The 26,982-nt window shown below is 40.4% G+C and overlaps 1 protein-coding gene across 4 annotated transcripts in view; it reads left to right on the top strand.

Moving 5' to 3' along the window:
• CENPE (centromere protein E) overlaps window positions 1-26,982 on the top strand; it is an 81,767-nt gene that overhangs the window by 16,628 nt on the left and 38,157 nt on the right. For 3 of the 4 annotated variants that reach the window (XM_065596183.1, XM_008170146.4, XM_065596184.1), the window contains exons 12-27: window positions 1,624-1,743; window positions 9,570-9,728; window positions 10,372-10,516; window positions 11,638-11,735; window positions 12,064-12,120; window positions 12,203-12,370; window positions 14,115-14,189; window positions 14,433-14,555; window positions 15,858-15,992; window positions 16,809-16,986; window positions 17,564-17,718; window positions 19,811-20,125; window positions 21,760-22,071; window positions 22,274-22,432; window positions 22,904-23,116; window positions 25,908-26,066. In XM_065596183.1, coding sequence (XP_065452255.1) covers window positions 1,624-1,743; window positions 9,570-9,728; window positions 10,372-10,516; window positions 11,638-11,735; window positions 12,064-12,120; window positions 12,203-12,370; window positions 14,115-14,189; window positions 14,433-14,555; window positions 15,858-15,992; window positions 16,809-16,986; window positions 17,564-17,718; window positions 19,811-20,125; window positions 21,760-22,071; window positions 22,274-22,432; window positions 22,904-23,116; window positions 25,908-26,066 — 2,571 coding nt within the window. The remainder of the gene's footprint in view (window positions 1-1,623; window positions 1,744-9,569; window positions 9,729-10,371; window positions 10,517-11,637; window positions 11,736-12,063; window positions 12,121-12,202; window positions 12,371-14,114; window positions 14,190-14,432; window positions 14,556-15,857; window positions 15,993-16,808; window positions 16,987-17,563; window positions 17,719-19,810; window positions 20,126-21,759; window positions 22,072-22,273; window positions 22,433-22,903; window positions 23,117-25,907; window positions 26,067-26,982) is intronic. The other variant, XM_042859967.2, reaches the window with a different exon arrangement.

The raw sequence follows: 26,982 nt of genomic DNA, 5'->3' as shown, positions 1-26,982 counted from the left end.
GATCCCATTCCTAGAAAGGTCATGTGACGTAAAGCCACAGGCAGACAAGGGATCAGGCCCAATATATGAAATCTAGTCAACAATTTTAAAAAGAAAAAAGCTGACAACTTCAAATTGTTGGTGTCCCTTTGAACATTGCTATTGGAATAATTTCCACTTCTGATTTTTTGGGGGGGGTTAAATTTAGTCTTTTTTTTTTTTTTTTTCCCTTTCATGCCTTCTGATTTTTTCCCAAATTAAGGCACACTTGAAAGTTGGGACTACAGAGCAGCAGAAAATAAGTACATAGTTCTGTAGTGAGATAGGAAAACCCAAACTCAACCAAATGTGAACTTCTTGCTGTGCATGTACAGTAACTCCTCACTTAACGTTGTAGTTATGTTCCTGAAAAATGCGACTTTAAGTGAAACGATGTTAAGCGAATCCAATTTCCCCATAAGAATTAATGTAAATGGGGGTGGGAGGGTTAGGTTCCAGGGAAATTTTTTTTTTCTTGCCATACAGTACAGTACTATAGTTGGGAGGTGCCCCCACCTTACCCCACACAGGCACAGCCGACTGGCACTGTAGACAATGAGACAGGCAAGGAGGCTGAAGGTGCTGTAGGCTAGGAGAAGCACATTGCGCAGCAGCTTCCCTTACTCTGCAAGCACCGGGGCAGGGGGCTCAACCCTCGGCCCTCCCACTCCACCCCTTCCCCCAAGCCCCTACCCTTAACCTGCCTCCTTCTTCCCCCGCATTTCCCCCTTTACTCCGCATGCCATGTCCTCGCTCCTCCTCCCTCCCTCCCCTACCTCCTACCCACGGCATTCAGGAAGCAGGAGGGAGGGGGGTGTAGGGAAGCTGATAGAGGGGCTACCAGCTGTGGACAAAGCAGGCAGCCAAATGACATTATAGCGAAGCATTGCACAACTTTAAATGGAGCATGTTCTGTAATTGAGCAGGGACATAAGATCAAAACACTGTTAAGTGACAGGACGTTAAGTGGGGAGTCATTGTACAAAATATAATCTAAGATAGCTGAATTTAACGAGCAACTGCCTCAGGATTCATGATATGTGAAGTTCAAACTTAAGGTCAGGCACTCTGAGCTATGTGCAAAATGTTTTGGCTTTTTTTTTTTTAATTTATTTTTAATTGGAAAAGTGCTTTAGGTCTGAACCTACACCCTTACTTGAATGAGTTGTCCCAGTGAAGTTAATAGAACTACTCAATTTTTACTTATCTGTAGGGTTGGGTTTGTTGTATTTCTTATGCTCTCCAAAATCAAATTTGGCTGGATAACCTCTTTGTTTCATCTTTGGGCTGATACCAGCAATGGAAGCTTTCGGCCCCGCTCCTTCCTTCCTTCCCACACATCCATCTCCCATTCCCCCCCTCCGCCCCCCCTCCCCCCGGAAAAAAAAAGAACAAGTTATGAGTAAGTGAAAATAACAAGGTGTAATGTTGAATTGCAGCCTTAACTAATTTGGTGCTTGCTACTCAAATAGTAAATATTCATTTTACCTTCTAGTCATCCTGTTATGACTTTTCACTCTGATAGAGAACTATAAAGATTTATTTACTTATTCTGTAACTTCTGCTAATGGGAAGCTTCACTGTCTTGTATGGTCATTTTTCCAGTTTGCCAATACAGCCAAAAGAATGAGGAATACTCCAAAAGTCAATGAAGTCCTGGATGATGATGCCCTCCTGAAACGATATCGCAAGGAAATAGTGGACTTGAAAAGGCAGCTGGAAGAAGTATGTCAGAACATATAAAGCTAATCATATAGCATTTAATATAGGAAGGCCAAAAAATGCCAAATAAAAGGCAACTAAACTTGAAGATAAACTGCACTTGCTTTTAAAATACTTTGGACCATATCTCACTTCTCAACTTCACGCACTTCAGCTTGTTGTGCAAAGTGGTATAACAAAACAGCTCATGGTAGCTATGGGTATGTCATTACTTCCATAGATCCATATGTGAAACTTCACAGATTCAGTGCAATTAACCTAACTAGATCCCATGTGCCCATAGGTGTAGGGATAGATGCATGCAGACCCCACTTCTAGGTTCTGTGTTTTTCTCATTTAGCTACCACACTTCTAGAGGCAATCAAAGGATTTTCTTCCTTTTGCAGCATTTGAAGAATCACTAACCTAGAATTTCGTAACCTACTATTATAAAAACTCCCAAGATTACTGTAACTGAGATTAGAAATTTTCCTGTGTTTTCAGTGTATGTCATGTATAGTCAGGAGACATGGAAGCAAGTGTGCCGGGGGGTGGGGTGCGGCAGTAGCAGCATGAATGCCTGAAAATTTTCAAATAATATCATCACTTCTCATACTCAGCAAATCCACTAATGCAACCCCATAATCTCTGGCTGATGGATTTCCTGATATGAAAAGGCAGAATAGACATTCCCTTGACAAATTGAGATTACAGCAAACTTTCTTCAAGCGGCTTTGCTGTACAGCAGAAACACTAAGAGAAATCAGACAATTCCCATTCTGTTTTGTACACATAATAGAAGACATGAGGACTGTAAGACCACACTTTTATAGGAAAACTCAGATATAATTGTAGTACCTAAAACTGTTTATAATGACTATATTTCAAGTTGATAGTGTCACTCTTAAGGATTCAGATCTTATCAGAAGGCCTTGTTCCAGTCTTCTACCCTGAAAAGCCATATAGAATGGAAGTTTACTCTCAGATCCTGAACATGCCTTGAGAGGTTGAGAAAGAGCACAATAATTAGCTCCACCCTGGTACTTCCTTTTTAAAATAAAGACTCTACTTCTTTGCATAGCTATCTTAAAGAAAATCATTAGTTATTTTAAGATCCAAAATGTAAATCAAAGCATTAAAAACTAGACATGGAATAACAACAACATGCTATGTCTCAAAGCCTATAAAATCTATGCAGAATTTTTAGGGGAAAACAGAAGCTTGTGGTCATGCAGGAAACTTCCTACCTAGATCTACCTAAGTCATCTGTTTTAAGAGACCCAAATTTTAAATCTCTACCCATAGACCTGTAAAAGCGTACAAACGTCTTGCCCTCTCTCTGCTGAGATGGTCAATTACTTTTTATTCTAAAGTTTGAGGAAACTCCTATTTTTCTGCATGGCTGTGGTATTTAGAGCAGTCATGGTATTGCCATGACACTAGTTCTCAGAGAAGAATTCTCCTGAAATGCCACTAGAAACTGTACATGCTTATTTTTATCGAGCTGGAGTGATCTGGAACGTCTCTCTGGATATCTGACGTTTTAATCATGAGTATGTCTTTCGGAAACATCTAGTTTAAAGTCTTGTATTTAGTGTAGTGTCATGTCTAGAATTTGGGGGAATTTGTTTCTTCTTTGAGTGCTGTCCCTGTGGGTGCTCCACTTTAATCGCGATTAATCGTGCAATTAAAAAAATTAATCTCACTGTTTAATACTAGAATACCATTTCTTTAAATATTTTTGGATGTGTTCTACATTTTCAAATATATTGATTTCAATTACAACTCAGAATATAAAGTGTTCAATGCTCACTTTATATTTGTTTTACAATGCAAATACTTGTAATCAAAAAACAAAAGAAATAGTCTTTCACCTAATACAAGTACTGTACTGCAATCTCTTTATCATGAAAGTTGAATTTACAAATGTAGAATTATGTACAAAAAACCTGCATTCAAAACTAAAACTATGTAAAATTTTAGAGCCTACAAGTCCACTCTGTCCTACTTCTTGTTCAGCCAAATGCTCAGACAAACAAATTTGTTTACATTTGCAGGAGATAATGTTGCCTGCTTCTTGTTTACAATGTCACCTGAAAGTGAGAACAGGCATTCTCATGGCACTGTTGTAGCCAGCGTTGCAAGATATTTATGTGCCAGATGTGTTAAAGCATGAAGGGGCATACAAATGTTTAGCATATCTGGCCCTTAAATACCTTGCAATGCCAGCTACAAAAGTCCATGCAAATGCTTGTTCTCACGTTTTGGTGACATTGTAAACAAGAAGCAATCAGCATTATCTCCAGCATCATCTCCTGCAAATGTAAACAAAGTTGTTTGTCTGAGTGATTGGCTGAACAAGAAGTAGGACTGTGTGGACTTGTGGGCACTGAAGTTTTACATAGTTTTGCTTTTGAGTGCAGTTATGTAACAAACAAAATCTACATTTGTAAGTTGCACTTTCATGACCGAGATTGCACTACAATACTTTTATGAGGTGAACTGAAAAATACTATTTATTTTGTTTATCATTTTTACAGTGCAAATATTTGTAATAAAAAATACACATTGATTTCAATTACAACACAGAATACAGTATATATGAAAATGTAGAAAAACATCCAAAATATTTAATAAATTTCAATTGGTATTGTTAAACAGTGTGATTAAAACTGCGATTAATAGTGATTAATTTTTCTGAGTTAATCGCATGAGTTAACTGAGATTAATCAGCAGCCCTAGTTTAAATAGCTAGTTATAGTTAGCATTACTGTTAATTTTATTTAAAAAAATAATAATAATTTCTTTAGTTACCCTCCATCCTGGGGACGTTAACCGTTAAGATGCCTGGCTCCTCAAGCTTCACGCACTGCGGTTCCTGCCGCAAAGTAATGCCTGTTTTGGAGGAGCACTCATGCGTACAATGTCTGGGTGAGCTGCATATCCCCCAAAAATGCACCCACTGCAGCAATTTGAAAGCCAGAGCCCGATGTGATCGGGATCTCAGGCTAAAAATGATTTTGATGGAGAAATCCCTCCAACCTGAATCGGACACGCAGACTGCCTCTCCGGGTGCTCCTCCAACAGAAAAAGGAGATGTACCCTCCAAAAGACAGAGGAAGAGGGCTCAGACGTCTCTGCAGAGAGCACCGCAAAAACAGCGGTGGTCTCCTGCTAGGTCACAACCCCCATTGACGACATATGCTCAGGTGAGCACCTATGGCACTCTGGGTACCTCCAGCACCGCTGAGGCCCAAACGAAGGAGACCGTCAAGGCACAGACAAAGACATGCCTCCTCCACAGCACTGAGTTCACCCGTAAGGGACTCTGCACCAAGTTTCTCCTCAGGCACCATGCCTCCGCCCCCAGCACCGACAGCACAGGCAGCTCCGGTGGAGAAAACCAAGTCGGCACTGACCAAACATGCAACACAGTTGGCACCAGTGCTGGCATGGATGAGAGTGGACCCTGCGGCACCGAAGGTTCCGACATCAGCACCGACACAGTCTCTGCTGCACCAGAGAGACCTGATGATATTGTCGGCACCGACCTCCCCAAAACTCGGTACCAAGGCTCCCCCGGGGCAATGGAGGAGATTTCAGCAGCTCTCATGAAATGACACTTGTCTAGTGAAGATGATGATGAGGTGCAGGAACAAGGCACTTTCTCACCGGACCATTCCTCACCAAAAGAATGCCAACCACCTTGGAGCCATACGGGGCCAAGATACCATTACAACCAGATGGCTCGACCATGGTGCACACCGCTGTGGATGTACGTACCAGTGGCCTTCCCCATGCAATGGGCACATTGGGAACCCTGGGCAACTTACCGGGGTCCACGCTCCAGGCCACCCATGGTTCATAGAGGCGAACTACGGTTCAACCCAGCATCTCCCACCCCACAGCCCACGGAGGCTCAGGAAGTTGGGGATGACATGGAAACAGGCACAGAACAGGAGACTACATCTCTTGCACACAATTCTTCCTCCTCCCTAGGTGAGGCAATTATGCCACCACTGCCTGCTTCGGTAGGCGATTTCAAACAGTTCCAGGAACTGTTTAAATGGGTTGCCCAAAGCCAGGACATCCCATTGGAGGAAGTGCAGACAAACCAGCACAAGCTGGTAAAATATTACAGCCGTCATCTGCCTCCAAGATCGCTCTCCCCATCAATGATGCCATCTTGGAATCAGTAGAGACAGTCTGGCAGACGCTGGTCTCAATTCCGCCACCATGCAAAAGGTTGGATAAAAAGTATTGTGTCCCCGCAAAAGGTACAGACTTCCTTGTTGCCCATCCGCCTCCCAACTTCTTGGTAGTTGATGCCACTAACCAATGCGGCAAGCAAACCCAGTTTAGATTGATACCACAGGCTCAACCTGTTTGGGTGCAAAGTTTATTCTAAAGGCACATTACAATTTAGAGTCGCCAACTATTCCGCCTTGTTGGCAAAATACGATTATGATAACTATGGGAAATGTAGCTTGTTCACAGCAGAGTTCCCCGAGGAGAAACAGTCACAATTTCAGGCCATTTTAAACGAGGGTCAACTAACTCATAGCCAAAACAGCCCTCCAAGCATCCCTAGACATCGTGGACACGGCAGCCAGTGCCACAGCCTTAGTGATCCTGGTTGCAGGCCTCTGGCATCCCTAGAGAACTACAATCAAAAGTAGAAGACCTACCTTTTGATCGAGAAAAGCTGTTCTTGAATAAAATTGATGAGGTGCTCCACTCAGTGAAGAACTCTCAGGCCACTCTATGCACTCTGGGGATTTATACCCCACCTGCAAAGAGAAGAAGGTACCAACCTTATCAGAGACCCAGAGACTCCTCCAATAATTGGCAGCAACAATGGCCTTACAATAATCAACAGCAACGCTCACTGTGTCGGAGAGCACCTCAATCCCAAGCGCCAACTTCCCATTCGGCTCTTCCAAAACCACAATTTTTAAGTTTTGGTCGAGGGTTTGAACGACCTCCCTCACCAGGCAGCACCTATGCGCAATCCATTCCCATATTTTGGTCATCACCTTTGCCCATTCTGTCACATCTGGGCCTCAATAACATCGGGCCAATGGGTTTTAGAAATAATCCGTTCGGGATATACCATCCCGACCACCTACCCTACCCCCTTCTCCATTCCTCTCTCGGGACCCATCTCATGGCACCTGTTACGACAAGAAGTTGATCATCTTCTACAACGAGATGTCCTGGAACGAGTGCCTTCACAATACAAAGGGAAGGGATTTTACTCCCATTATTTCTTGACCCAGAAGAAGAATGGGGGAGGGAGACCTATCTTGGACCACAGAAAACTCAACAAGTTCATATGCTTCCAAAAGTTCAAAATGGTCATACTCGGCACGATACTTCTAGCACTGCAACAGGGGACTAGTTTTCAGCCCTCGACCTCAGCGATGCTTATTTCCATATCACCATTCATCCTGCTCACAGAAAATACCAGTGATTCACAGTAGGACATGAACACTTCCAGTAGAGTACTACCGTTCGGCTTATCTACTGCTCTAAGAGTTTTTTCTCCAAAACCCTACCGGTAGTTGCGGCATATTTACACAAACAGGGAATAGTGATCTTCCCTTACCTGGATGATTGCCTTCTCAAAGGACCAACTCAACATGAAACAATGGACACAGTCAAAACCACTATCTCACTATTCAGGGATCTAGGGCTCCAAATAAATGAATGAAAATCCACTCTAATCCCAGTCCAACAACTGGACTTCATTGGGGCACACCTCGACGCCATAGAAACCAAGGCATCCCTGCTCCAGACCAGATTCACAACTCTGACAAACTTTATCTCAGAGGTCTGAGTCAGCCCTCAAATACCTGCTCATACTGTCTTGCAACTGCTGGAACACATGGCAGCCACAACATTTGTGGTGTGACGCGCAAGCCTACATATGCGCTACCTACAGGGCTGGTTAAGAACAATATACATATCCAGCAAGCACAGCCTACACAAACAACTTGCAGTACCACTCAGTGTCCTTGACTCTCTACACTGGTGGACAAGACCAGAAAATATTTGTATGGGCATCCTGTTCCAACAGGAACCTCCATCAATTGTGATCACCACAAATGCCTAGCTGATAGGATGGGGGGTGCCCATATGCATCAACACACGGTTCAAGGCAAATGGTCTCCTGCGGAGACTCAGTTACACATCAATCTATTAGAGCTACATGCAGTCCGCAATGCCTGCAGGCATTTCCGACCTCATATAAAGAACTAATCCATTCACATTGACAGACAACGTTGCATGCATGTTTTACATCAACTGCCAAGGAGGCGCTTGTTGACACTCGCTATGCACCGAAGCTATGGAACTGATGCATAGAACACAACATAAACATTTCGGCTTCCTACCTTCCTGGCTATTAGAATGCGATGGTGGACAGGCTCAGCATGTACTTCTCCCGAGACAACGAATGAGAGATGAATGGGGGAATTTTGAAATCCATTTTCTGCTGGTGGGGCACTCCGCTCATTGACTGTTTGCATCCCCAACGGACTGCAAATGTGCAATGTTCTGCTCGAGAGCAGGACTTGGATCCCGATCACTGGGGGACGCTTTTCTCATCAAATTGGATGCACAACTAATGTATGCGTTCCCACCAATTCCACTGATATCACGTGTGATACACAAGATATGAACACAGAGGGCCATGGTTATCCTCACAGTCTCGACGTGGCCCAGACAAGATTGGTACGCTTACCTGATGTGCATGGCGATATGTGCCCCTCGAGCTCTCCCTCGTTGTCCGGAACTGCTGTCTCAGCACAACGCTCACACTCTTCACCCAAATCCAGAGATAGTCCACCTACAAGTGTGGCTCCTACATGGTTCCATCATGATGAACTAGCCTGCTCAGAACAAGTTAAACAGTAATACCGAGCGCTCAAAAGGAGATGCAATATCCTCTCAGAGGTTGTCTAAATGGATCTCCACATGCCTTCAAAATTGCTGTCATATTCGGAACACAGACCCTCCTGTGCACATCAGAGGGCATTCTACTATCCATTTCACCTCAATAGTGTTCCTACATAATGTTCCAATACTAGAGATTTGTAAGGTGGGCACTTGGGCCTCTGTCCACACATTTACTGAGCGCTATGCAATCACTCATGACTCCAGGGCTGATGCCCATAGTGGGCCTAACCGTATTCACCTCATGACTCAAACGAACCAGAAGTCCCTCCTGCCTTCTGAGGGGCACTGCTCTAGAGTCACCTAAAGTGGAGCACCCACAGGGACAGCACTTGAAGAAGAGAAGGTTACTCACCTTGTTCAGTAATTGAAGCTCTTCAAAATGAGTGTCCCTGTGGGTGCTCCACTACCCACCCTCCTCCCCTCTACTTTGGAGTTTGCAGTTGGGACTCTGCAGTAGGGAAGGAACTGGAGGGCTCGGGTCATGCGTGCACTAGGCGCAGCACCAACAGCACCGTGAGACACCTACTGTGCACGCGTGACCTGCATGGACACTATCGTAAATCTCTGATCAGTGCTGGAACGCACTGACACCTAAAGTGGAGCATCCACAGGGACACACATCTCAAAGAACCTCAGTTACTGCACAAGGTGAGTAACCTTCTCTTCTTTGCTAGGAAACACTGGGTTTCCCTGTTCAACTCTCATAAATATTAGATTTTAAAAAGTAAACTACAAGCTAGATTATTCCATCAAGAAAACTGACAACATATATGGAAAGCTGCTCCAAGTTAGAGTTTAAAAAAAAAGGGCTTGTATGTTATGTATCTATATAAAAGTAGTTGTTACTTGAAGGAACAACAAAGCTGACACTTTTTTTTTTATAATGGTAGGTTTCTTCAAAGACTCATCTCCACGCGATGGAGAAAGACCAATTAGCCCAGCTGTTAGAAGAAAAAAACTCTCTTCAGAAAATACAAGAAAATAGGATACTCAATCTAACTGAAATGCTTGTCACCTCCTCCTCGTTTACATCCCAGAAAGATCTTAAAGTAAGACTGAGTAATTATTCAGGGTCACACAGGACACCTGGGAAATCTTGACCTATAACTGGAGAAGGTGTTTTGTGCGTTTTTCCTTAGATCTGTGAAATATAATGAAAAGTGGTCCTTTCTGTAAAGCTTATGAAATGACTAATCTTTAGACTTTTGGTTGACACTTCAGTACAGTGTCAGGCTATTTAGCTGGTGTTGCAGTAAGCTAGCTATAATAAGATGCACAAGATGACCTACTGAGTAAAGCATAGGACTAGGATTCTGAAGAATTGAGTTCTAGTCTTGGCTATCATAAGAATTTATCTGAATCTAGGTGAATTACACAATCTCTTCCTAAGTTACCCAGTCTGAAATGAGGATAATTTTTTAAGTAACAGGATTGTTGTGAGGTTCAATCCATTGTCTGTAAAGTTCTTTGATAACTGGTACAAGAAGTACTTTTGTGGAAAACAAACTGCTTAGCTGAACCTTAATTTTGGAAAAAACTAAAGGGGGTGATTTTGTTTGTATTGCAGTTATCTGCTTATACTGTTAGGGGAACAAGGAGTAAAATGAAGGAAAAGTTACCTTTATTATTAATGCTTCACTTGACTGTTATTGTTCTAATATGACTTCATTTGTGTATTCTCCCCTTTTTCAGGCCAAAAGAAAAAGAAGAGTTACTTGGGCCCCAGGGAAAATAAATCAAGGGGACATCAGCTATTTTGCAAATTTTGAAAAGCTAAAGCCAACTGATGCCAAAAAAATGAAAACATTGGCAGAGAAGCTTCCAGAGATGGAGGATTGTGAGTACATGTTTGGGGAGAAGACACTAACAAGGAAACTTGATTTAGAAGGTGCTCACTGGTTATCCAAATGAAGACGTTGAGATGGGGAGAGAGCTCTCCAATATAAATGGAGCTTGGAGTAAAAGAATTTACTCTTAGCGTAGCAGCTGTACAGGATGATACAGAGCAAATGAGTTAAAATAGAGATACTGCACATGAATAATAACGAACTAGAAGACTTGCTTCTAGGTTTCCTGACAAAGGGGTAAAAACAGCACTCCAGTAAGGCAAATAAAAGGTAAAAGTAACTGGTGATGTTCACATACTTGGCTCAAGGAAATTCCTTAGCCCTGTCTCAGACTTTCAGTTGCTGTCTATTTCAGAAAAAGGGCAAAAGCCTAGACCCATGGTGTCTCCCCAAGAAAATGCACCCAAAAATGGTCCATTTTAAGATTAGCTATATATTTCGGGTACTGACAAATCATTCTTTACAACAAAGGGTCCCTGTCAAAATTGCTGAGTTCTTTTTTTTTCCCAAAAAATTTAAACCTCTCAGCAGGAATAGGTGAATCCTTTGTCAACATAATCAGAATCACAGTGGTCAAATACTCACAAGCCTCATTAGAAGGGCAGAGGTTCACCCCTTTCTTCCAGAGGCCCGAGCTGGGGATAAGGGGTATACAGGAGTACTTGGACAAAGTTGTTGTTCACTGGAACTTGTTCCCTCCTGCTTCCCCACTCCCCCAAAAACCCCTTCTAGGATGAGCACACCATTTTAAAATTATATAATTCTTTTCCCCCTTGGGTTTCCTCTAAAGGCAATATTTTTCCTTACCTATAATTCTTATCACTTCATAACAGAGAATCCATTGGATTTTCCTCTCCTTTTGTTAATATTTGTTAGCTTACAGGATGTTGGGTATTGAAGACTGAACTGTGTGGCATAGTTCCAGGCCATTTATAGAAGGACCACATAGGAGCAAAAATTTCTATCCAGTTAGCAGTATTTGCAGATATGGCTACACCATATTTGATTATGAACTGATAGAATCCTTTTTGTGAGAAAACAAATTTTACCATCATGGACAAGTTGCTGTGTTTTGTTTTGTTTTTAAATGCACATATCTATCTTTTTTTAGCTATGTTTTCAGAGTATTCTGAATATGATTATCTGTGTCTGCCTACCCCTGATGCAGTCTCAGAAAGCGAATGGAATTCTGGAGCTAATATGAACTGGGTAACTTTCAAGATTGATAATTTAATACAAGATCGTACACAACTGAGGGAATTTATTTTTATAATTTTTTTAGTCTGTAATCTGATCTGGCCAAGCTGACCTCTTTTACAAGATTAATTATGCTTCCTATATCTCTAAACATTATACTAACCAATGTTGTTGTCGTCATCTTAGCAGCCTTCATAATGTGGTGGTTAAAAATAAATGCATCTTAATTTGAGGGTTTATTTTATTTATTTCAACTCTGGCTACTCATACAGTACTAATTTTTTTAAACTAAGTCACTCAATCTTGTAAAATGGCTAACAGAAAGCATTTCTTTTTCTAGAGTCAAAAAGACTTTGCAGATTCTGTCCAACTCTGTGAAACACTAGCACTAGAAAAGGTAGGTCAGCTCAGTGTCCTAATAGAAATCAGCTTAAAATGCAAGTAAACCGTCTTATAACACATCACTCCTCCTTTTTTAGGATATTGCTAGAAATGAGGTGAATGTCCTGCAAGCTAACTTTGACAACCTAGTATTAGAAAATGAACAGCTGAAATTGGAGATACGTGAATTGAAGGAGAAACTGAAGGAAAAGATAGAAACAGATGAATTTGAGGAACTGGAAAAACAAACTCAAAAAGACCATGAGGTAAGATGTTAAAATCGAAGTTACAGCCTGGTAAGACTTCTCTGAAAAATGAGGTAAAGTCTGTTTTCAGAAGTGTGTAGTATAAGACCTTATTCCAAATGACATATTTATTACCAAGGATCATGAACACAAAATTACAAAGTATGTTCAGACTAGTTGAGGGATTGTGGAATTTCGACGCTAGGTCGTGGAGAAAAATTTGCTCCAGTTTTCTGACCTCATTATGCAGGCAAGTTCAGGGTTGCACTCCTTAACTGAATTTCAGCTAAATAAGCTGTTTGTAATTTGGATAATGTCCACAGTAAAAACTGAATTTACTAATCTGCACTTCACATTATTTTGGATTTTTGTCAAGAGTGCTGTTGTCATTAAAGTTAGTAAACAGTGCTTTCTAAATGATAATTTAATAAAGTTAAATATTTAACTCAAACATCTTGAACAGAAGATCTTGCTTTAGTGCATTTCTAAATGCACGACTTGTATAGGTCTGACTTATAACTATTCAAGTCTTGTTTTGTGAATTAAATATCACTGAGAGACTCAGCAGTAATATCTGTAGGACATTGAAATGCTTGCTTTTGCTGAATGATACTATGTCAGCAAAGAAACCTAAGACAAATACTTCTACGTACTGGGAAATTATGTAGTATAGAACAGTGCTTCTCAAAGTCGGGCCGCTTGTTCAGGGAAAGCCCCTGGCGGTCCGGGCCGGTTTGTTTACCTGCCGTGTCCACAGGTTTGGCCGATTGCAGCTCCCACTGGCTGTGGTTCGCCGCTTCAGGCCAATGGGGGCTGTGGGAAGGGCGGCCAGCACGTCCCTCGGCCCACGCCGCTTCCCGCAGCCCCTGTTGGCCTGGAGTGGCAAACCGTGGCCAGTGGGAGCCGCAATCGGCCGAACCTGCAGACGGGGCAGGTAAACAAACCAGCCTGGACCGCCAGGGGCTTTCCCTGAACAAGCGGCGGACCGGCTTTGAGAAACACTGGTATAGAAGATGCTGACTTCTAATTCACGGCAAATATGAAAATATAAAATCACTTATGTTAAAGGTCAAAAGTAAATCTTGCTTGATTCTTGCCAGCTGACTACAGCTGACTGCTAATAAAAGCATCTTTTGACAGTTGTAAAACATGCTCTGAGGATTTTATTTCTTGATTTATTGAGGTGCACAATTTGTGGTTGGAAGGAGGGAATGAAGATTGAGCTGCTCGTTGACAGTAAACTGAGGTTGCTATAAAAACTGCATTTTCCCTAAAAGTTGCTAAAATAGCTTTTACTAAAAGTGTGAACCAATGTTGTAACGATGGGTTTTATTGAGGAGACAGTCTCCATATCTAAACCTTTCCCTGCAGTCTTGGGAACCCAAACTCAATAGCAACTGAGCTTATAAAAAAATTACTTAATCTTAAGGATTGAATTTCACTTTTTAAGTTTTTCCTGCATGAATCATTTATTTTGCATCACACTGCATCCTGTGTTTGGGCTATGGCAGGTTGAGGTATGCTGAAATCCTTGTTAAACTATTGGGAAGCTGAAGTAAAGGGCTGTGACTTCATGCAACTTTTCTTTCTGCCTTAAAGTGGATGTAATGACTTGTTTCTTAACTATAGTAAACAACATATTGTCTTGCCAAACCCTGGGGAAAATTTAAGGTAGATCTTGCTTATTTTCATGGTGATGGCAACTAAAATTAATGGATGGGTGCTTTCTAATATCCTCTGCAATTTTGCTTCAATTGCTCCACAGATACAACTAATACATGAAATTACCAACTTACAGAATATAGTTAAAAATGCTGAAGTGTACAATGAAGATCTGGAGGTGAGCTTGGCTGATGGTCTTGCATGTAACACAACTGGATGACTGTATAGAATGAAATACATAATTTTGTATATATCCGATCTTAACCTTCTAACTTTTTTAGTAGATAAAATAATTGGGTTCTGAGCAGTTTTGCTTGTGTGTTTATAATTGTTTTTTGTTAGTGAAGTTACCTGTAAAATCAAATTGTATACTTAAATTGTTCACCTGCTTATGCTGCTTTTCTCTAATTCTTTTTTTCAGACTGAATTAAAATCAAAATTGGAACAGCTTAAAGAAAAAGAAAATCAAGTAAAGGATTTGCAGAAATATGTGGAAGAACTACAGAAGGCAGGCATGGGGAAGAAAGATGTGTCTTTTTCAGTGGTAAACTTGAGTTCTCCTCTGATTTTTAGAGCTAATTTGGTTATAATAGGAGAGACTGAACTCCTTCCAGAGGGGAAAAATGACAAAAGCTTAGAAATCTACTATACAAGAGCTGATTATTATGCTGACTACTTATTACTCATCAACACATATGAATTTTTGCTGGGCAAATACAGTAACTCCTCACTTAACGTTGTAGTTATGTTCCTGAAAAATGCGACTTTAAGTGAAATGATGTTAAGCGAATCCAATTTCCCCATAAGAATTAATGTAAATGAGGGAGTTAAGTTGCAGGGAAATTTTTTTCTCCAGACAAAAGACTATATTTTTTTTACACACACACACACACACACACACACACACTAAGTTTTAAACAAACCATTTAATACTGGTACACAGTGATGATGGTTGTGAAGCTTGGTGGAGTCAGAGGGTGGGATATTTCCCTTACTGCTAGATGATGAACTAGCAATTGGCTGAGCACTCAAGGGTTAACTCTCTCACTCTATAAGGCAGCAGGAATGGAGGGAGATATGCACATTTCACCTTTAAGTACACTGCCTTGTTAATTAGATCAGCTTGCTGAGACCACAGCTGCTGCAAGCTCCCTCCCTCCTGAGCCCTGGTGTGTGTGCCCCCTGCTCTATGGAAGATGGGGTAAGTGGGGTGCAGGGGGAGGAGGACACCCTGACATTAGCCCCCCTCTTCCTTCCCTCCCCCTTGTACAGAAAGCAGGAGTCTCGGGGAGCAGCTCCAAGGCAGAGGGCAGGAGCAGCACATGGCAGTGGGGGGAGGGACAGCTGCAATTGATAGCCTGCTGGGCAGCTGCTGCACAGGGAACTTAGGGGAGTGGGGAGCTGATAGGGGGGCTGCCGGTCCACCCTGGTTCCAAGCCCCCACCAGCTAGCTGCAACGGGCTGCTCTTCCTGCAAGCGATAGACAAAGCAGGCGGCTGCCAAACGACGTTAGAAGGAAGCATTGCACAACTTTAAACGAGCATGTTCCCTAATTGATCAGCAACGTAACAATGTTAACCGGGACGACTTTTAAGTGAGGAGTTACTGTACAATTCATACTGCATATATCAGTAAATGTATCTAAGAAAGATTACTAGATAAACTATGTGTTCTATTTTTCGCAGGAAAAATTTCCTGCTACTATGGCACTTAAACACAACAAGTTCTCTAGGACTCTTAAAACCAGTATGATACTTATTTGGCTACATGGGAATCCTAACAAGATCATAGTTGCTTTATCATAGTTTTTGGTTATTTGTGTTTAATATCTGTCTCATTCTTACAGGGAGACTCTGATAAACTACTTGATGAAATTCAACAAATGAGTAAGTCTCTCGTTGATACTGAAACTGTAGCCCTGGATGCCAAGAAAGAATCTGCATTTCTCAGGAGTGAAAATCTTGAGCTAAAAGAGAAAATGGCAAGTAACTTATTATTTCAGCTTAAGTGATATGCTTCTGGCTGTATAAGAAACTGTTATAGAGGCTCTCCTTGTTTCAGAGAGACTAGTCAAGGAACAAATCTGGAAAGACAAGACTCAGGGGAAGTTACTAATTCATCTCCCTTGTACTTGTTTTTTATAATTGTGAGGCTCCTGGATAGTAGGACTTCAGGAAGAATTTGACTAAGGAGAGTAGAGGCCTGGCACACTGTGGCTGGATGGGTGTTCCATGCTTGGAAGCAGCATGAAAGAAAGCAAAAGAACAGGAATGGGAGATGGAAGCAAGGGAGGCATTGAGGCTGGTGTTATTGGTGGAGCAAAAGGGGGGGAAATATAAGCAGGTGAAGGCAGAGGTGTGAAATTTGAAAGTGAGAATAAGGACAAGATACTATAAGGGGCAGGATAAACAAATGGAGTGACTTTATAGGGGAGTGAGGTGGTCTGGGCCTGAAAGATCAATTTGTTCAGAATGGTACAGACAAATTTGTGGGGACTGACAGAGGTATCAAGCTGGAGAGGAGGCTACAGTAATCCAGATGGAAGCCAAGCATTAGTAGCTAGTACATAAAGAAAGACCTGATATTTGTTAAGAGTTGATGAAGAAGCAACAAGACTTTAATGACCAGCTAGATATGTGGGGAGAAGTTAAAGATAATACTGGACAATTCTGAGAGATCAGGAAGATTGTAGTATTGTCAACAGCAGTGGCGAAAGGAGCTTTGCTTACTATTAAATGCCTAGTTTAATTTGTCACAGTACTTCTGTGACTAGAATAATCTTTCTCTTTTCATACAGAATGAGCTCTTAAATGGTTACAAGCAAATGGAAAAGGATGTTCAATTGTATCAAAGTCAATTAGAAGCAGGAAAAGTGAGCTACAAAAAAATGCAAGTTGATTTACAGAGAGAGCTACAATCTGCCTTTCAAGAAAACACAAAGCTAACCTCGCTCTTGGAGGGTAAAGTTCCAAAAGGTACTGTTACAAAAAGGCTATTCTGAATGACTTAGTAGATCTCCCCACTTCAGAGTGTTTTGACATAGTAACCTATACAAGTGTACATTAATAGTTTGGGGGGGGGGTTGAGAGGGGAGGGGAAGGTATAGAGCAATAGCTATTGAGCTTTACTTCATTCAAGTATTTAGAAGCTTCATTGTTCACAAGCTTGGGATCACTGTTTTTTTTTATACACATCAACTGCTTAAAACATTCCTATGTTCAGCTTTTCCCACACACTTCATGTGACAGGATTTTTGTGTTACATACTGCAATAAACAGTGAAGTTAAAGTTTTTTTTATATTTGGAAGAAGTTGTCTTACAATAATCTGATTGATCCAAACAACTAGTGATAAAATAACTAATTGGCAGCCTGACCTCCTCCTTCGTTGTCAAGAAGTCTGATTTTAATCAGTCCAAAAAGTAAATCTGTTTAAAACCTGGTAATGTTCTCTCAACCAATGTGTGCATCTTCTGCCTATTAAACAATCAAAGTGGATCTCTTCTTCCCCCTTCTTTGGAGCTTTTTATTAATGTAAATCTTTCAAACTCTAGATTTGTTGTCTCTTGTGGAATTGGAAAGAAAGATAGCCGATTTAAAAAATGAATTGGATAAAGTGTTAGAAGAGAACACAGTTTTACGAAAGGAAGTAGATACATCATCAGAATTCAGATCTTTACCCGATAAAGTTGAGATGCTACAGAAACAGGTAAAAATTCAAAACCTCTTGCTCTAATAATATGCTGAGATTATGAAGGCCTTACACTAACTCGACAGTAACTGTCTGTATGTAATCTCCCAGACAGAAAAATGGGGTTGGGGGAATGGGGGCATGCATATAGTCCATGACATGAAGGGAGAATGGGGGACCCAGGTATGGGGGAAAACCAGGACATACAGACCCACCTGTGGGAGGGGAGCTTTGGGGAAGGAGGGGACATATAGAGCTCATGGTGAGGAGTGGGAGAATGGGAAGAAGTGGAAAAAAGTGTGCACAGACCTGCTGACATTGGGGGGACTCTGGGTATGGGAAGAAGGGAGAATGGTGGGGGGGGGGGTAACAAAACCCCTGGAAGGAGGAGATTGTGGGGAGTTGCAGAGAGTTCCTGAAATGGAGGGAGATAGAAGGCAGCACACAGGCTTGTGGGGTGGAATTGAGGGATGCAAGGAGGTTCTGTGGTGTGCAACAAGCTCATCCTATGGAAGCTATGAAGTGTGTGACACACACACACACCCTTCCCATGTATTTTTCTCTTAAGAACTTAAAGTAACAGGTCAACTGTGCATGCATGCTGCTGCTTAAGTGATCTGCATATATTTTAAAAATATTAAGGATGCTCTGACTGCCTTAGTATATGCATTGGTGACGAGTATATGAAACTTTCTAGGGAGGCTCTTAAGCTTAAGACAAGCCTTCCTTTTTTCAGATGTTTTCTTACTATTTTATACTGAATTTTAGAGGTTTGGTATATTGGTGGAAGGTTACTGGATAGCCATACATACTGTCAAAAATATCCCAAACCTTGATTAGAACAAAGGTAGATCAACCAAATTGATAACTTTTGGGGGGGTTGGGGGGGGGAGAGGGGATGTTACATTTATTTAATATTTATATTTCAAAACTTAAATGTGAAGTCATCCAGTTTTTTCCAAGTTCTAAAACACATTTTAGTGACTTGTCAGTAATCCATAAAACCATTGGACTGCCCAATCCGACTTAGAGGTGACCACTCCAGGTCAGGGTTGAGGTGGGATTTGGAGCTTTGGCTTAACACCCTAAACTTAGACATGCCATTCATGACCCTGAACAGGATTCCACTGTCTTAGATAGGAATGAAATATTGAATTTTAAAGCAACGATTTCTTTATCTTCAAACACTTACAAGTCCTTAGAAAAGCTATGTAAAGATAAATTCCTTGAGCTATATTTAAGGGAAGGTTAGGCAATTGAAACCTGCCCAGCGACTTTAATGCCAGGAACTGGATTTATTTTCTCCTGCATGATGTCTTAGAAATGGTTGCCCCAAAGACACCACTAACAAGATTAGACATAGTTATGATAAGTAGTATTTATTTGGTTTGGTATTGGTTGAATCATCTAGTTAGTGAGAAGGTTTTAATCTTTGATGTCAGGCATCTTTTTATCACCTTTTGAATGTTGTGTGCATTTGCATTTCTTTCAGTTTATAAGTAGACTATACATGCAGCAGCCAAACATGCATGAAAACTGACTACCTATATAATTCTTTTTTTTTTTAAGGTTTTGATATAATATACAACAAATGCCTTGTTTAAGTTTACATGCCAAAATATGCACTTAAAAATATCCAAGGCACATTTCCACCATAGAATCCTGATCACAAACACCCACCTCATTAAGTCCTCAAACTTTAATAGCACAGTGATTACCAAAAAGTCCTCCAAATTAGAGAATAACAATAGGCTATTGTACCTATAAAATCTTTTTAACAGAATATTTATAGAGGACTCCCTAATTAGGAATATCCACGTAAATTTCTGAGACAGACATGTCTTATATATTTTAAATATCTTTATCTGTGGGCAGCCCAAGGAATTTTTAAGCGGTTACAGAAGGGAGTTGAAAGAAGCAGGTTTTAGACCCCATTCTTGTATGCATTCTCTTTCTTTTTTTAGTTTTGACTGTTGCCTGGGCAAAATGTAGTTTCATAACCATTTACTGATCTGATACAGCTTTCATCAGCCTATTTTCATTTCTTGCCTTTGCATATGGGGATGTAGCTACTGTAGTACATGCACTAATATTCCAGTTTCCTTGGCAGATATTTGAAAAATCAGAGGAACTGTGTTTATTAACATCAGAAAGAGAGAAACTGCTCTCTGAAGTGTCTGATAAGGAGGCTAGACTTCAAGGCATGACTGAAGAAATCAGAATATCAAAAGAAGACCTAGCCAGTACCCAACTGAAGTATGTAAAGGCTGATCAGGAGTACCTAGAGCTCAAAGGCCACCATGAAGAACTTGAGCAAAAATGGTTGGCTGCATCTGAACAAAGTGAGCAAATGAAACACCAAGTAGAACATCTATCTGACGAAGCCCAAAAGCTTAAAACAATTGTGGACAATGTGAGACTAGAGGTTAGTGCCTTCCATCTTTGTATGGAATAGTCACAGAACAACTCACTCATAGTAAAGTCCTCCTTGAGAAACTCTTAAACTGAAGTTGCACAAATATACCTGTAATAGCTTCCATAATCAGTGATGGAAGATTCTATAATAATTGGGCATTATAGATTATAATTGGGTATTTCACAAAGGCCTTTACTGCACCTTACCTGCTGGTAATGGCTATTTTTGAAGGCTAAAATTGGATAAAACAGATGTATTAATCTGAAAAGTATTTTCTTACTAGCTGAAGGCCTACCATATAGTATATTGTGATCAATAGACTGGGAGTTTTGGTTTGAAATATATGGAGTTTTTTTCTTTTGTTTACCTAAGAACAACTTAGATTTTTCTCCTAAACACTCTATACAGTTTGGGTTTGTTTTTGTTTTGTAAATGGATCACCAGGCTTGTATACCTTTTCTCCCTTCCCCAAACAAATCCTGCAGATATCAGGGGACTAGGGTAAAACTTTTTGCCTTTCCTCTCCCTCACATTTGGATTTGTGCAGTAAAGCTTTACTGCTACAGCCTATTACTAAACTCCTCACCTCTTTATACAAACAGTTTTGCAAGGGTTTGATCCACACTGGATTAGCCATTGGAGCCACCTGACTGATAAACCAGCCCATCTAAATAAGGTCATGAAAAGATAAGTGTGCAATAGTGCAGCTTACTAATGCCAATGCATGGGTGCTCACATGAATGTGTAGTAGCACCATGATTTTAGCACTATGGCAGTATTTCATGAAGACTAGATTTTTTTTTAACTACATATTAAACACTCTGTAAGCCCTCACTACAAAGCAGTCTGTTAGTCAATATCCCGTTGAAGTTAATGGGAAGAGCTGTGCCGTAGAACTATGATGTCACACAGATTCTTGAGTGGCAGAGACTAAACATCTGCTTCCTCTTTCATATATCATACTCTTCTTCCCATCCCATCCCACAGTCCTTCCTTTAAAATATTTTCATCTTTAACCTGGTTGTGTGGACAGGCCATCTTGCAATATGCTGAGCAGTTATCCCCCATCCTCCCTGCCTCCGCCCTGATTCCCACTGAAGTTGATAAGAGTGGAGCCAGCTTAGCGCCTCTAACTGCTACACGGTTGATTTTTTGTTCAGTTAAAAAAAATAGAAACTAAGGTCTCAAACTTGAGAATTAGTACATGCTTTAGTGTCCTCTATGGCTAAAATCCATAATCCTATTATACTGCTAAAAGTATGCAATGATAGAAAGGGGGAATTTGGCCAAAAGAATGGTCAGTGGCATAAAGATAGATATATATAAATATATATATAAATACAATTTCTACGTAGCCTTAAAAAGCTCAACAGATTAATTTATCCATACATCATGCTCTAAATCTTGGACTTCTGGCACTGAAACTGATGCATGAGGTCATATATAGGAATGCACTTTTTTATTTAGATTGGGCAAGAATGTAATCCAGGAACTAGGATGGACAGGATGCAATTGTCAGTTAATGAAAACTGTGCTTTCTATTAAAAGGCAAATACATACAGGGTTGGGGAAGAATGTTTGAACACTGTATTTGACTCTCCATTATAACCTTTAATATGCTTGGACTTTCTTACAAACTAAAGCTCTCCAGCAAGATCCAAGAATTGCAAGAAAAGACTGCTGAGCAGGAACAACTTTTTGGTGTGAAAGAAGAGCTCAGTCAAGCTCAGCAGAGGTTGAGTGAAATGGAGCAACTAAAAGAGAAATCAAAAACTAATGAATCTAGAATGGAGGCCGAGAGGATGGAGAAACTGACAATTGCTCAGAAACTCCATGAAAGTCAAGAAGAGATCAAAATTCTAATCCAGGAAAGAGATGACCTAAAGCAAAAACAAGAAACCCTTCAAAGTGAAACAGACCAGCTCAAGGAGGATATACAGGAGACAATTGCAACAGTAAGAAACTCATGTTAATCAAAATGAATAATTGTGAAGCGGTGGGGAATGCTATAGAAATGCCTAGAAATAGTATTGAAAGATAAGGAATGGTGGAGGATAAGATGGAAAAGGAACCTGTAATAAAACCTCTTCCAACAGAATAGTTACTGATGTGACATGAGTTCATTTTGACATGTATAATTCTCCTCCTGTACTAAAGAACATCCTGGCACAGGAAGAACTGAGAAATGCGCAAAGCTCTCTCAAGCAGTACCAGAAGACTGTTGAGGAGTTGGAGAAAGATATTTCAGAGAAAAGATCTGAGATTCTAAATGCTCAAGATACTCTAGGAGAAACTGTTGGTGAGCTAGAGCTCAAGGTAAGATGTCAAATCAAATTTGAAAATAACACTGTCAAGTCACATCTTGGTTTAAAATTTTAGATTTGTGAAAATAGGTCGCCAATGCCTATCTTGCACAATCTCCTCATCTTAACCATTGTCCCTGAAACCTTCTAGTCAGTAACTGGGATCAAGAAGGGAACTCCCTCTAGGAGCTGTACCTCTACCATTTACTCCTCTGGCTCTTCCCATATTCTTCAGATCATCAGGTCTTCAAACAAGATGTTGTTGTAGTAGTAGGACATCTGTTAGCTAAATTGTGGTAAGGCTGTGGAAGGTGACTGAGCAAGTGAGGTGTAAAAGAAGGGTGGTCCAGGTCTTTTTATCATTCGTTGGGGTCAAATTCCTGCCTTGGTATTAAATAGCAGAGTGAATAAATGTCATTCATGTTTAATTTTTTCTCTAAGTCTTTGAATGAATGCTATCCTGTTGGATACCTTGTCTTTTTAGATATTGCAGCTGACTGAGGAGCTAAAACAAGTCACTTTACAGAGAGACCAACTCCTTGAAGAAAAAGTTAATATTAAACACCCAGAAGAAAGTGATCAACTTCCTTTGCTACAAGAACAAATCTTATCTCTTACCCAAGAAAAGACTGTATTGCTGCAAAAGTTGGAGAGGCTGCAAGTGGAAAAGAAACAGTGTGAGGAATGCACCTCACCGGTAACTATTGAGAAGTCTGATTTCCTAATAACTATTTTCCAAATTTAGCCAACATTTGATATTATTTAATCTCTTATTTGAAGAGTAATAACAGCATTCAAAACACAAGACCTTTTTCTCCTTCTAAAGGAGTTAACTGTTCTCTAAGTAATTGTGCACATATACATTCCAGTATAAGTGTACATGTGCCCAATTCCATCAATTTTGCCAGCAGTTCCACTAGACAACAGATGTGCCTCTTCTCTGCTCATGTGCTGAGGCAAGGGCATATAAGGGACATGTCTGCTACCTCCCTGTTTTTTTTCTCACTGCTCATGGTGAGAGTTGGTGCGCCCAGTAACTATTGGCTTTGGTTCACCAGCTTTCAATTAATCTTGGTTTTTGTGTATAGTTAGTTCAATAGTAAAAGTTAGTTTAGGTAGTCTTGTGGGTTTGGTATGGAAAAAAATCCCCAGTCTTTAAGCAGCATGCCCATGCGTGTGGCCTTTGTCACAGATAGGCACAGAAGCTGCTTAATTTGTCTGGGTGAGGAGCATGTGAGGGAGATGGACCTTATTTGTATCTCCTTCCCTATCAGAATGTAAAAACAGAGGGATTTCCACCTCAAAGTTCCTCTTACGAAGTGGGCAACTCATCCCTCTTCAGAACTGGACCCTGATCATGAGAAGACTAACTCAAGAATGCCCCTGCAGCTGCTCTGGATTCAAAGCATAAATCTGGAGACGAGTGCTGCTTTTTGTCCTCTTCAGTGACCTCGTCAAAGTGTCCCAAGCATCCTTCCAGCTCTGACAGGCAATTGAAATCCCAGCCTTCACTTCATAAGAAGGCTTCCAGCAAGTCCCTTGGTGCAGTATCAAAGCCTCTCTCTCATAGGCATAGGCACTTACTAGTTCCTCCTGGGGCAATACCATACACTTTGCCTCCTTCGGGGGCTGTTGAGACTGGTGTCTTCATCTTTTACAAGTCCCTCTTAAGCACCCCTGATTGAGATGCTGTCAGCACAGCTGGCAATGTCATTTAACACCTACTTATCTCAGTGCCTCTGACTCCACAGTCCTTACTGAATGCCATGGATGTTCTGTGTCTTACCTTACTGGACTCTCCACTGTTAAACCTGCAATGGCAGCTGCAATGCGTTTGGCACTGGCAGCACCGTCAGTGCCCTCAACATTTGTAGGAACAATTCAGTCCTTTATGCTGGCACTGCCAGCTCCGATCTCCTCTCTGACATTCCAGCCACCTTGTTCATTGGTTTTGTTGGAAGCTTCTAAAGTACACCCACCTTTGTAGGCTTCAATGCTCGAGCTACAATTTCAAAGCACTTTTGGTAATATACAACTGAAGATTTTCCCTTTGAAGGGTCTTATCTCAGAAAACAGAAGACACTGTGCGCACCTTAAAATCTCCCAAGTGACTCCATCCATTGGGGGTCTGCACCCCAGCAACAAAGAGGAAACAGTTTGGACCTCAACCTTACTTCAGATCTTCCTTTCAGCAGAGGTCACAGGACACTTCCAAGAGACATCTAGGTCTCCTTGATGTCACCAGTCAGTATCCTCTTCAGCAGGCAATTCTCACTAGACATTTTTTGACTATGAAGCAATAATTTTGACTGCTCAGTTGAGGACAGTACCCTGACCATATCTCTTTTCTCCCTTTAGGGAGCCCCTATCCCTCTTTGAAAGTTCTTGGAAAGATAGTCAGACAGGTGGCTGCTCAGCACAGTAATGGAGGGGTATGTTATCCAATTCACCTCCCTCCACTTTCCCAACCCACCTCTGTGACCCAACTCATAAGAACATATTGCTTCACAAAGTTTGGTCTCTGAAACCGAGAGTAACAGAGGAGGTCCCCAGCCAGCTCATGGGGAAAAGATTGTATTCTGGGTACTTCTTGGATCCCAAAAGACTGGTGGGTTTTTTTGCCCTGTTCTAGACCTTAGAAAACTAAACTGTTTCATCAATAAATCGATTCTTGTCACTCATCTTCTCTACAGTAAAGTATAAGTGGATGTCAATGAGATGCCATCTATATCATAGCCATCTCTGGGAGATGTAAATGTGGGTACAGTATTACCAGAAATGCAAACCGGCCAACCTGTTTTTAAAAATTGTAATTTTAGATTCTTCCGTTACGAAACAGTTGTCATAATAGAAAAACTTACCTGGTTTATGAATAAATGTCTTTTTTTCCATTAAGAAAAATAAATGGCAATAAAGATTTAATATCTTTAAGAGATTCAAAATATTGACTCTGGCATTGTCACATTCAGTGCCATAAATGAAAGTTAAATAGTTCATCCAATATGCAAATATTGTAGTCTTCGACCTCTCCAAATAAGCTGTTAAAGAATTGCTTTGACTTTTCTCTTCGAATTAAAAAAAAATAAAACAAATCCAACAGCTACAACAAAAGTCTACTCAGCAAGAACAAATAATTGGCTTGAAGGAAGAGTAGAGGCTGCATGAAATGGAGGAATTGAAAACCAATGAATCTAGAAAAGAGTTTTCAGAGCGCTCAAACTTCATGATTGTCAGGAAACAAAAACTGTAGCACAGGAAAGAGATGATCTGAAAACACAAGAGACTCTCCAAATAGAGAGGGACCAGCTCAGAGAGACTATCCAGGAACCAATTACAATAGTAAGAAATGTAGTCCAATTTTAAAATTGTATTAAAAGAATTAAAGTATCTTTATGAACATTGGCATAGTACTTTTTTTTTTTTTTTTTTTAAGAGAACACTTAATGTTCGCTTTCAACGAATCTTTTTTTCATGTCTTTTGCTTAAAGAATGCAGAGATTCAGGAAGAACTGAAAAATGCTTATAGCTCTCTCAAACAGCATCAGGAAACTATCGAGGAGTTGAAAGGAAATATTTCAGAGAAGGAAACTCAGCTCTCCAAAGTTCATGAGACGCTAGGGAAAACAATTAATGAGCTTGACCAGAAGGTAAGATGTAACTTATCATATTAAAAATTTGTTTAACACTGCCTTCTGTGTTCTCTGCAGACTTGTATTTAGCAAATTTATGATCTGTGGAATCCTAATTTCAGTTTGTAACTTCACTAAAATATGTCTTTGCCCAACATGGTACTTTGGGTACTTCTGAAAAATGTAAAGGGCATTTTTCTAATATAGCTAACTTCACAGCTACAAATTGAATATGAATTGTAGTAAATAAGTGTAACTAACAATTTTGGGGTGAAATTGTGGCTCCATATGAGTCAATGTTAAAACTCCCATGGACTTCGCTAGGGGCCCGGATTTCACCCTTTAATATGTATGACAAGGCTTAGATATTTTTTTTTTCTTAAACTATATATGGAGGAAATCTTTTGATGTAGTTCTGGATCAAATGCCTACATATTAGTAAACATTCTTTAAACTATTTTAAAAAGTCCTTTCTGAGCCTCAAACGCTTAGGCTATCATAGAAAACCTCAAGTTTCTAGTAGCTTTTTTAATTCTGATGCATACATCTATTGTGGTAATATGCCTGACAGTAGCGTGTAAAACTATAAACAGGCTTGGATGGATTAGATATTTATCAGTAAATGTCAGTAAACGTCTATTTCACAGACAAACCAACAAAAAAAGTCAATCAAAATTTACAGCTAAGCAAAGTAAGACGAATGCTGCTTGAGAACTTATTACTTTGATTTAAGGATATTTACTTTGTATATTTTGACGTGATGTTGGCAACTTGTTTTTAATGGTTATAAAGATTTAGCTTTTTGAATCTTGATGTCTGTCATTAAATAACTGTCTGATCCTCCGCACTACTGTCTGATGCATACCCCACAATTTCCTGAAACTATGAACATTTAAATCAGTAAAAATTGAAAAAATGCTTAAAATAAACTTCT

Source organism: Chrysemys picta, chromosome 5 (genome assembly GCF_011386835.1).
Source record: "Chrysemys picta bellii isolate R12L10 chromosome 5, ASM1138683v2, whole genome shotgun sequence".
Taxonomy (NCBI): domain Eukaryota; kingdom Metazoa; phylum Chordata; order Testudines; family Emydidae; genus Chrysemys; species Chrysemys picta.
This window is presented reverse-complemented; position numbering and strand designations above follow the sequence as displayed.